General features: G+C 42.2%; 1 protein-coding gene across 1 annotated transcript; it reads left to right on the forward strand.

Moving 5' to 3' along the window:
• Positions 1-1533: 1533 nt before the first annotated feature.
• Positions 1534-9565, forward strand: amotl2a (angiomotin like 2a). The gene is made up of 11 exons (XM_067373765.1): positions 1534-1792; positions 2439-3230; positions 3315-3507; positions 5127-5271; positions 5367-5453; positions 6921-7216; positions 7313-7512; positions 7619-7720; positions 7842-8008; positions 8519-8701; positions 9035-9565. Exons 2-11 carry the CDS (start codon positions 2506-2508, stop codon positions 9103-9105), a joined length of 2169 nt encoding a protein of 722 aa, XP_067229866.1. The 5' UTR covers positions 1534-1792; positions 2439-2505; the 3' UTR covers positions 9106-9565.
• The last annotated feature ends 2287 nt before the right edge of the window (positions 9566-11852 follow it).

The following is an 11852-nucleotide window of genomic DNA, read 5'->3' on the forward strand; positions in this document are numbered from 1 at the left end:
GTCAGGCGTGTGTGTTTGTGAATAGAGTGTTTGTGTAAAGTGTGTAAGGGAGGTGTAGGGTATACGAGCAGATGGTAGACCTCTCCCCTGTAATGTCTGCTTTAGAGAGAACAATACGTCTCTCTTTCTGAGGCATGATTAAGGGGTGGAAGAGGATTGCTCTCCACGGACAGCTGGTTGGCAGCATGCCTCAAACACACATACAGACACCCCCTCCCCATCATCCACACAGACACACTCAGCAATTAACTGACACGGGCCACGGCTTAAATATTCACCAGCCAGAGCAAACAAAAGAACTTCAAATCGATTCTCTAATGGCTCCATGGTCTATATTTCACTCGTGCATTTGTCTTTTGATTCTTTCTCCTGCTTAGCACATACACATTAGCACAACACTTCTGATATAAAGCATTTTGTGTAACTTGAAAGGATAGTTTACCCCCATCCCCCTCAAAAAAAGGAAAACTCACCCTCATGTCGTTCCAAACCTGTATGACTTCCTTTCTTCCATGGAACACAACAGGAGAATGACAGCCTCAGTCGCCATTCATTTTTTTCTCCATACAGTGCAGGTGAATGTTGACTAAGGCTGTCAGTTCCTACAATTCTGCCTAACATCTTTTGTGTTCATCAGAAGAAAGTCAAACGGGTTTGGAAAAACATGAGGGTGAATAAATAGGCTATCCCTTTAATGAACTATATTGTGAATGAGTGCATATCAGTCAAATACAACAATATGTGACCCTGGACCACAAAATCAGTCATAAGTCACACGGGTATATTTGTAGCAATAGCCAACAATACATTGTATGGGTCAAAAAGATTGATTTTTCTTTTATGCCAAAAATCATTAGGATATTAAGTAAAGATCATGTTCCATGAAGATATTTCGTAAATTTACTACCATAAATATATCAAAAATGTATTTTTTTGTGAGTGGATATGCATTGCTAAGGACAATTTAAAGGCCATTTTCTCAATATTTAGATTTTTTTGCACCCTCAGATTCCAGATTTTCAAATAGTTGTATCTCTGCCAAATATTGTCCTGTCCTAACAAACCATACATCAATGGGAAGTTTATTTATTCAGCTTTCAGATGACTCTTGTGACTGGTTTTGTGGTCCAGGGTCACATATAGGAATTAAGGCTTATCAAAGTAACATATCTGACAAAGTAACATCCAAAAATGAATCTAAAACGACTAATTCTTCTTTTGTGTACATAAAGTCATGCATTTATAAGTAAGCTTAATGAGCATGTTGAGACTTCAAAAGAAAGTGTAGTAAACCAGAACAACAAAGGTTACAGATCTCTGCGACTTTTACTGCATTCCTCTCACCATTAAAAACAAAAGCGCCTTCCAGAAGCAGGACAAATGCGCACGGGGCTGACTGAGAGTGAATGCAGTTCCGCTTGTCGCGCGCATTGCCCGCCCCCCGTTCAGCAGCGCGCTCCGCCTGAGTCGAGCGGTTCTCCCTTGCGCTCCCCGAGAGAAGGCGGGGCGAGCGACAAGCGGAACTGCTTTTGATCCCCGAGGGACTCGCAGCCTTCGCATTCCGCGCATTCCAGAGGCCGTGAACAATCGGAGCTCGGTCATTTATTAGCAGAGCCCCTCCCCTCCTGAGCTCAGTCTGCTGGAGGAGCTCTCCAGACGCGCACGCAACGCATACATACGCATGGAAATATAAGCCGTACTCAACGAATTTCCTTAAGGATTATATCGTTAAACAAATATACGAGTACAGAACATTGTCCGTATTTGTTATTCGTAATGCGACTGTGATTTGGTGAGTTAAACAGTTTTAAAGTAGCTTGTTGTTGTAAACTGAGTTTTATGTCACATGCTTAGTTTCTGCCATTGAGCGATGCTTTTGACACTGTTTTTTAATAGACTGTACATGTACGATAGAATTTTCTTTATAAGCTGTCTTTGTTTATTCAACAGTTTTTACTTGTAACGGACATGAATTTGAATATTTAGGTGGAATATATAGCATTGTGGCTTAACTAGAAAAGAATGAGGAACTCGCAAAATTTCATAATATCCTCTTGTTTTCATACTCCTTTTGACATGTTTAAATGTATTGCTACAGTTGTGGTTGTAAAACATTGGTGAGACACTGGATAGGAATTTGCGTTTGTAGCAGGAAATAATTTTCTTTGGAAACTTTGGAAAGTTATTGGATCCTAACCAGTTTTTGTTTACTTCTAATCAAGATTATAAACTTAAGAAGAAACCCAGTGCATGATGGGCGTTGTAGGATGGTGCAAGTGGTATTTTGGGTAAACGTGGTGTTGCTATGGGTAAACGCAGTCAGCCTAGAAGCATGTGGAGTGAGGCACCACTCAGTGTTTGCTGTTGTAGAGTGTTGCAATATAGATGAGCAATGGGATTTGCATTTGAGCTCATTATTTATCACTTTTTTCCATCAGGTGCACAGTCCAGAAAAAGTCTCATAACACACTATCATTGATTGCTGTTTGCAAAACATAGACTGAAATGAGAACAGCAGAGGATTCATCAGGCACGGTGCTGCACCGACTGATTCAAGAGCAGCTCCGTTATGGGAACCCTACTGATCCTACTTTGTTGGCCATCCAGCAGCAGGCACTGCGTGGAGGCAGCAGTGGTGGAGGTGCAGGAAGTCCTCGTTCATCCCTGGAAAGCCTAACGCAAGAGGAATCACTTTCTCCTCAGTTGTCCACCCGGCAGGAGCCCCAGGGCCAAGAGCACCAGGGGGACTACCAGCATTCAGAGAGTCCAGTCTGCCACCTCTATCAGCTCCACACAGAGGAGCTACCAACTTATGAGGAAGCTAAGGCACACTCACAGTACCTGGCCTACCAGAGAGGTCAGGTAGGGCTTCAGCACTGTAGCCTGGAGACCCCTGGAGGGGTTGGAGGAGCTGAGCAGGACGAGGGCATGTGGGATGTGAAGCGGGAGCATGCTCGCTCACTCAGCGAACGCCTCATGCAACTCTCACTGGAGAGGAACTGTGCTCATGACAATATTTCCATGAGCTCATCACACAGCTACCCCCAGCTCTCCAATAATCACTCTAGTCCTGTTGTGAACGAGAGTTTTATTCATGAGCCAGACCAACGTGGTCCACCCCCGGAGTACCCCTTCATGGTCAGATCCCCTGGATATATGCTTAGTCATTCACAGGAACATGGGCACTATTACAAAGAGCCCCCTCCTGCTTTCCACTCGCAGCATCACAGGTACATTCAGCTATCGTTTTATATTACATATAGGTACATTGTGGGTGGTTTGGTACACTAATGGTTTATATTTATTTCTATCAGGTTATTTCCAACCCAGTCGCAAGCACCTCACCATAGCGTTCCGCCCACTTTGACCCCTGCTGGCCAGGATGTCATTGTTGGAGGATACAGCATCCCGGTGAAAAACTGCCAAATGGAGCAGCTTATTAAAGAGAATGAGAGACTGAAGAGAGAAGTGGAGAGCTACAGCGAGAAGGCAGCAACGCTACAGAAGGTAAGAGAATTCTCTGTTGCTTGTGGCTTATTAGAAACCTCCTCGACTGTGATATTCTTGGTATGATCCCACATTTTGCCATAGATGCAAAGGAGCCAGCTGTGACCTTTGATTTCCATCTCAGAAATGACCTACAAAGAGTGTGGAACAAGAAATCATTGTGCACTGGTGTCTTCTAGTGGCTGCATTCAAAGGAGATTAGCCCTCTTGCAGTGTAGGAATGTGGGCAAGGGAGAGGATCACAAGGATTTCGATGTAATTTGAAAAGGACTCGTTCCTAGTGACTAAGTGAAAATTCCCAGTAACTTAATTAGCATGTGAAACAACACTGAATTTACCCATGCTTGCAATGCCAAACATTTTTCTGTAATGTGATAATGTCATCACTGAAATACCAGAGTGTCAAGGGGGGGGAAAAACAAGCTTATCTTGATGTTTGTTTTGCAAAGGTTTATTGGGCATTGTGTATGTTGTTCAGTGTCATAACATAGATTGAATTTCAGTTCAGATTCATACATAGATAGTGCTTAGAATTAGAACAACTGTATTCTTAAAAGAATGCTATCCTAGAACAGTGGAACGTAAAGATCAAGCCTCCTTCATACAGAGCGATAAATTGTAAATCAGAGAACTCTAAAGGGGGGAGGCCTCCCTGGGTTGTTCTGTGGCCCTCTTTGTTGGGATTCCAATGGGATGCCAATAGGAGCAGATGTCTTGGCTCATCTCAGTGTCCGAGAATGAAGAAGGGGCATTGCGTAGCCCACAGCTGACGGACTGGGCTGCTAAGAGCAGCAACCAGACCCCACAGCTGTAGATTCCCTGACTGAATGGCCCCTTTCACTTTCACTCTTTAACAGAACCCCACATGGGACCCAGGGTCCTGCTTGTAAATTTACCAACACATACATTACATAGAAGTAGTTTTGAAGTATAAAACCTGCAATTTATAGAAATCAGTGATTTTTCTTATCTAATGTTGTGTAATGACAGGTTAAACCTTTATGAACCTTTCTTTGTTTTTTGAAAAATATGCCCTTTCACAAGCCATTTTCTGCGTCACAAATACCATACAGGTGCATATAGTGTTGAGTACTATTCCTGTCTCTGTGAATGGTATGCCTTCAAAACACACATTTCCTTTGTTCCCTGCATTTGCCTTTGGCATCCCGCCCTGTAGGGAGATGAATGTGCAGACACCTGGGACTCATAAGTGTTCTTTCTGGAATGTTGATTCAATTCCCAGTCCCTGAAGAGCTCTGTGAGAGTGATTCACTTGTGGGCAAGCACCACGAAGAGCTAAGCCAAGCACATTCTTCCCTTTTTCCCTTTCTCTTCTTTTTTTTTTTGTCTATCTGTCATTCTTGCTCTCTGATCCTTATCTTATTATGTTTAGGTGTAAACTGTGTAATTCACCCAAAAATGAAAATTATCATAAACTCACTGTCATGTTATTCCAAACTCACATGACTTCTGTCCTTCCACTGAACACAAAATAAGATACTCAGCATAATGTCCAACTTGCTCTATTCCTTGCATTGAAAGTAAATGGGGACTAGGAATTGAGGAGTTCCTGTGGGTTAAAAAGTAAAGGATATTAAAATGCCTCTCTCCTCTTTCAGCTCGAACAGGAGATTCAGAGGATATCAGAGGCCTATGAGACCCTTATGAAGGGATCTGCAAAGAGAGAAGCCCTTGAGAAAACCATGAGGAACAAGCTTGAGAGCGAGATCAAGCGACTTCATGATTTCAACAGGGATCTCAGGGGTAAGATGGTTCACATAGCTGAGTTAATTGTCTTAAATATGAGCTACATGTTTAGGTATGAGGTGATAAATACTAATTGTTGACTCCTACATTAGACCGCCTGGAAACAGCCAACAAACAGAGAACAGCCATGGAAGTTGAAGACAAGAGTCGGCATGCCTTCGCCAAACTGGTTGAGCGAAGTAAGAATTCCCCTTTGCTTCTCTATAAATTATCCTTCTCCCAATGTGCAGTCGAGCATGCAAGCTTTCCCAGCTGTCCCAACTGAGTTTTTGTTTATATTGTAGGCATAACGATGCATTCCTCTAACAATGCTCTGCATGTTTATCGGTGATGTGATTCCTGACAAAGCGATTGGTTTTGACATATGACTTGCTAAACTGAAATGGTCCATAAGCATAGCAAGATTTTTTTTAAAAACAAATTAAGTGCCAGGGAATAGTTAGGAATGGTTAGGTACATGCTATAGTCTCAGAAAGTTGTTTTTGGAATTTGACCCAACCATTATTAACACTGTAAGTAAATGTGACCTGGATTCCTAGAATATTTTCAGGTATTTTGGGATATTCCATCCTCCTGGAATGCTTCCCAACAGCCCCCACCATTATTTCAGTCTCTGAGGCCCTAAGCACCCTCTTCGGATGCCCTATGCACTGGCTTTCCATTTATGGACATATTAGCGCTAAAGAATTCAGAGCTGTGTTAGGGTAAACTGGATTTGTTTTGCTAATCCTAATAGGGATTGTTGTTGTTGTTCAGCATTTAATATGACCCTTTTAGAATTATCCCCAAGGATATAAGTATAAAGTGATCCTTCATATTTGCATAATAAAAATTAGTTTACCCCAAAATGGAAAATGTCTCAGTTTTGTGCAAACAAAAATTCTGGATGTTTAAAGTTTCCTTCTGAGCCAACACGTAGTACCACAGAAGCATGTCAAAGCCACGATTCAGCATCTCTGAAGGCTTAAAAAGATGTGTAGGTTAACATTACACTTTATGACCTTGTGGAGCATTTGCTTTACTTGTTTACTGCCTGGCTCAGAGGCATTCCAGAGATCCAGTTTGTACAAAGACGTGCCTGTGTGCGTAAGTGGATAAGAAGAAATCTGCATTCCATCCAAAGGCATTTGTTTTGGGTTGTATAAGAGTAGAAGCGGAATGGAAGACTAATTGCTGTATAATTTTTCTATCTCACGAGGCATTCAGAGTGACCCAAAAACAAGTGAGCTAGGGTTTAGTATGTCCCTTTTCAGTGTGCCAAGTCATCTTGGAGGGTTTGAGGAATTCAGCATCTCAAATGGGAATATAGTGAATCGCTTTTGTAATCTGGGAATTCTAAAGCAAGTCTGCAGTGTAGGTCAAAGGACACGGGGAAACTCGGCCACTCCCCTGCAAACCCAGACAGACGTGTGTAAATCAAGCCTGCTTCTTTTGTTCCAGACTCTTGTGGGAAGCTTATCCCCTGAGAATTGGTTAGAATGAGACTACAGCCCAGGGAATGCTCTGGACACACCCCAGGCTTACAGCATGGTCATTCATTTTGTGGCCTGTGTAACAACTAAGCATGATGACTGAATAGCACTACTTGTACACTTACCGTAGTAGTGGTACATAGTTCTCACAAAGTCTATCTTTTCTGTCCATAGATGAGGATCACCTTCGAGAGCGTGAACGTCTGGAAAAAGAGCTGCAGCATCTGCGGGGCTCAGGAGAAGAATGGAAGAGGCGTCGAGAAGCCTTGGAGCAAGCACTGATCTCAGCTCAGACACGAAATAGGCAGCTGGAAGAAGAGTTACGCAGGAAAAGAGCTTACGTGGAAAAGGTGGAGAGGATGCAGAGTGCCCTGGCACAATTGCAGGCAGCATGTGAGAAGAGGGAGGCGCTGGAGTTAAGACTGAGGACTAGACTGGAGCAGGAACTGAAGAGCCTGAGAGCACAGCAGGTAAAAAAAAAAAAACCTGACATATTTTATTCACCCAACGGGTGTGTGAGAAAATCAACGTCTTGGGATCAAAAAGTAAACCTTTTTGTCTTTCAGTGGCAGTCTCATGCCCAGCAAACGAGCCCTGGGTCCTACTCGGACCTCAACGTGTCATCTCTACACCAGCAACTGAGTGAGAGAGAGGAACAGGTTTTGGCCCTGGAGGCTGACATCACTCGCTGGGAGCAAAAGTATCTTGAGGAAAGCACGATGCGTCAATTCGCCATGGATGCCGCTGCTACCGCCGCAGCCCAGAGGTGAGTCATAATAGAAATGATAGACGAGCTTTGCTTCAAAGGACTGGAAATAGGGAATAATTTGACATAATTTTTGACTCTTGTATAACTGTAATGCTCTTTCCAGGGATACAACAATAATCAACCATTCACCTCGCCATTCACCCAATAGCAGCTTCAATGAAGACCTGCCGTCCCCCAACCACAGGCATCAGGAGATGGAAAACCGGTACGTCGACTATTATGTTCTCTATCTGCAACTGAAAAGTCAGTTTAAATTTGTTAGCAAAATTAACATTTTTATTTTTTCTTTAGTGCCCATGTGCTCAAAGTAGTTTGTGTTTTATCAGGATTCGAGCCCTTTATGCTCAACTTTTGGAGAAGGATGCTATTATAAAGGTCATGCAGCAGCGGTCACGACGAGAGCAAGGCCGACTTGAGCCGCAAGGCCTACGACCTGCTCGATCTGTTCCCTCCATCAACACAGTTGCTACACCTAGCACCACCCGAACCAAAGGTGAGCATAGTAGCCAATAGGCCAGGGGTATCCAATCCTGGTACTGGAAGGTCATCTTCTTGCAGAATTTAGCTTCAACCTAAATGTAATCCTAAAGACCTTGATTAGCTGGTTCAAATGTGTTTAATTAGGGATGTTCTGCAGGGTGTTGGGCCTCCAGGAGCAGGATTGGACACTCCTGCAACAGGCCAACACTGTGTGCCTGTGACATATCTGAACCAAAAAAGACATATACTTTCAGCTGGACAACTGGCAGCTTCTTTACTTAGCGGCTATGTAATGTCGCCAAGAAAGAATGTGCCATCCGAAATAAAATGAGTGCGGCGACTAGCCGGTGTTCCTGAAATAGTTTACATCTTGTGAAACGGAATGCATTTCGGTCTCCCTCTTTTCTAGAATAGATCCTCCAGAATAGTAAAGGGAGTTTACAGGATGGCAAATGTTTGCGTGGTGGCATGCATATGTTGGAACCGGTAATTAAACTGCTTCCTTTTCCATCTGCGATTTCAGGGAAGAGCCTCTCAGATGACCAGACAGCAGCCGCATCAATGCCCCCGTTGCCCCATCAGCTTGCCAAAACTCAGTGTCGAGACAGCAGCACCCAGTGTGAAGGGCCTTCAGACGAGGCCAACCCTAAAGCAGACACCGCTGCAGCTACATCTGCTCCACAGCCTTCCATTGCTGCCAGCTCTGGTGTGTAAACTCGTGCATAAACCCATCTTCAGTCATCTCACTTATTTATTTGGTGATTCTGGAGCCATTTGATAAGATTTGTTGGTTGACATGATGTATATCTAATATGTAGTATCAGGTGCCAAAGACAATGCTTAATGGTAGAACTGATATAATGATGGTGCATACTTGCCCTTTTGAACCAGAGTTGTTAAAGAGTAACCTGAGCCCCATGTCAAAGCAGCAGTTGGGGAATGAACTCAAACAATACGGGCAAAGTTTTGTAAAACTTCCCACCTTGTTTGCTCTTCAGGCACTAGCCAACAAAGCTGACGATCTTGTATTTCATTACAGATTCCACTTCTCTCAACACAACCCAGATCAGCAGTGCAGTTGAAAATGGCATGGTGGAGATCCTCATCTGAGATCTGAGATGAACAGTGTTCAGCTTGATGCTGCCTTCTGCTCTTACACACAGAATATTCTCCTTGGATCTCCGTCTGAGGGCCAGCCATATCAAGAGAAGCTGTGCTTGCTTTGAGAAGGAACTCGCCATTGAAGCCGGTCAGTTTTTGCATCAGGAAGTGAGAAGAACGGATAGTGGGAGTAACCTAAAGCTGATCCTTGGTGAAAGAGAGCTGAGCTCTCCTGACAGTTCCTCCACACTTTAAAAATAAGTTTTTAATCTCAGCTGGTTACTCTCAACCTGGACTGTGAGATGTATGGTCTGAATGTGAGGTACTTGGACAGTACTCTACAGAGATCCAAAAAGCTACCACAAGAAGTGCTTATAAACACATTGTATATGTTGATGTTCTTTTGTATTTATGAGTATTGCTGCTGACTGTGTAGAGTGTTGTCAGAATGGAGAAATAGGAAGAAATATCCCACTGTTGTGAAACTTTTTTTTTTTTGGCTTTCCTCTAAGGAACAACCAAGGGCAGTGTTCGTTCATTCTTTTTCTTTCTTTTTTTTTTAACCAGCTAAGTATACCAACTCATGTAAGACTATATCCCACATTCCTAGATAAAAAGCACAGACAAATATATTTCTAACTTTATATGTTCCATGTATAGTAGATGTGCCATCGCAACTGGTTCATCCTTAAATATCAAGAAATGAATAGTTTGGATTGTAGGAGGCCAAATGCAGTTTGAACCGGGGGGCCTAGGATTAGACAATTTACAGGAATAGTTGGGTAATACCTTCACTAGCACTCCCTTTGACTAAATTATCATTACAGTTGGCGTTCTTACTATAATTGACTGACAGCGGGTGCTTCTCGCTTCCTGATTTAAGTAGCGGAATGGGAAGCCTCCTTTTGGGAACACTGGAAGGGTACATACTCTTAGTGACACTTAGGGTAAGTGTTACCCTTTGGAGGGACAGGGGGCTGATGTTTCAGATGCCATATTATTATTATTATTATCATTATAATTATTTTGCACCCAAAACTGCATCCACCATGCTTGCCACTCCCTCGCAGACAAGCTGGAGCTAATCTTCCCACATTCCTCCTTGGTGGAATGCCCCTGCTCAGAGGAAAAAGGCTATCTGCAGTCTGACCCTTGGCCTTGCTCAGAATGGTTGCCATTTAGACTACCATCCTCGTTTTGGATCTGTTTATTTTTGTAGTGCTGCGGTAGCTGGTTTTACTGTAAGCATTTAAATATTAGTTTGAAGTTGTGACTCAAAGGTTCTCCAATGTAGTGACTGTGACTAGCCTTGATTTGGGACAGAGAAATTTCTGCCTGTCTGAAATATTTGTTCACAACCAAGACTACACTTGCATTGTTTTATGGTGGGATAATGGTATCAACAGTTAAAACAAATGAAAACCAACAGTCTTATCTATGTGTGTAATGTTAATTTAACCTTTCCTCACTTTTATTAAATGCTTCTTTTCCTATTGCCTCAGTTACAAAGTACTTGCTGGCCAATGCTTTGTAGTGGGAGTCATGCTTGTTTTGTTCACTACTTGGACTGTTTACAGAAAGGGCTGTTTTGAAATGAGAGAATTTAATATATTTTGTATATTAATTTACTTTTTGGTATTTAGTAATGTGAACATGCCAAAGATTTGCATTACAATTAAGTTATATAATAAAAATGAGCATTAGCGACGTGAAATGTAGATACGCAGTTCAAACTGGTTGACCCATATTTGGATGTTGCTGTGAACTTCAAGAATGGGGAATTGTTTTGTATGTCATTAACATTTCAGTAATTTGAATAAAACTTTAATATATATATCTTTACAAAGACTGTGTCTGCTGGTTTTTGTCTTAACTGAGAAGGCCGATGTGTTTAGGGGGAGGTGTGCATGGTGTCTCGTCCTGAGATGTTTCACAAGTGCAAGTCTGTGCAAACTGCTCTTATCTGCGTCCTTGCTTTGGCATGAATGGCATCTTTCTTTCAGAGCAGAAGGGAGCCTTATTCACTACAGCAAAACAATTCTACCACCTGCTTCACTGTTGGCAAGCAGTCTTCATGAAGAGAGGCCACATTCCAGCTCTACACTCAAAGCCACAAAAAGATTCCTCTCATCAACCACACAAACTATTTGCAATACAGACCAAATCACTATAAATACCTAAAGGCAGATCAATGATTAACAAAAAGCAGAAAATACAAATGTGGAAGTAACCAGTACTTTTTTTTCTTTCCCACCCACTGACCAACCCCCACCTTTTTTTTTTCTTCTTTTTTTTTTTGTGGTTTTGCAAATTAAAGGGTTGGTTCACCCAAAAATGAAAATAATGTCATTTATTATTCTACACCCGTAAGACCTTTATTCATCTTGTAGATATGTTTTTAGTACCTTTATGGAACTTGAGATTGCTGGCAATAGATGCCTCACTGAGCCATCGGATTTAATAAAAAAATATCTTAATTTGTGTTGTGAAGATGAATGAAGGTCTTATATCTGGATGTACAGCCGCCATATTGTCATGTGGCTTACAGCTGCATCGCTTTACTGCCTCTCCTATGGTCTCAGTGGAAGTAGTAAGTCATCTTGGTTCTTCTTGCATACTGTTCTATGAATACAATGAATTCAGACATACCACTCTTTTCATGTACTGTTTTTATCCTAATTATATTGTAGGGAAATAGGCATATTTGGGTGCAGGGTAGAAAGTTCAAACACCTTATTCAAATTAGAGCTAACCAG

The sequence above is a fragment of the Chanodichthys erythropterus genome, chromosome 21 (genome assembly GCF_024489055.1).
Source record: "Chanodichthys erythropterus isolate Z2021 chromosome 21, ASM2448905v1, whole genome shotgun sequence".
In the NCBI taxonomy this organism is placed as follows: domain Eukaryota; kingdom Metazoa; phylum Chordata; class Actinopteri; order Cypriniformes; family Xenocyprididae; genus Chanodichthys; species Chanodichthys erythropterus.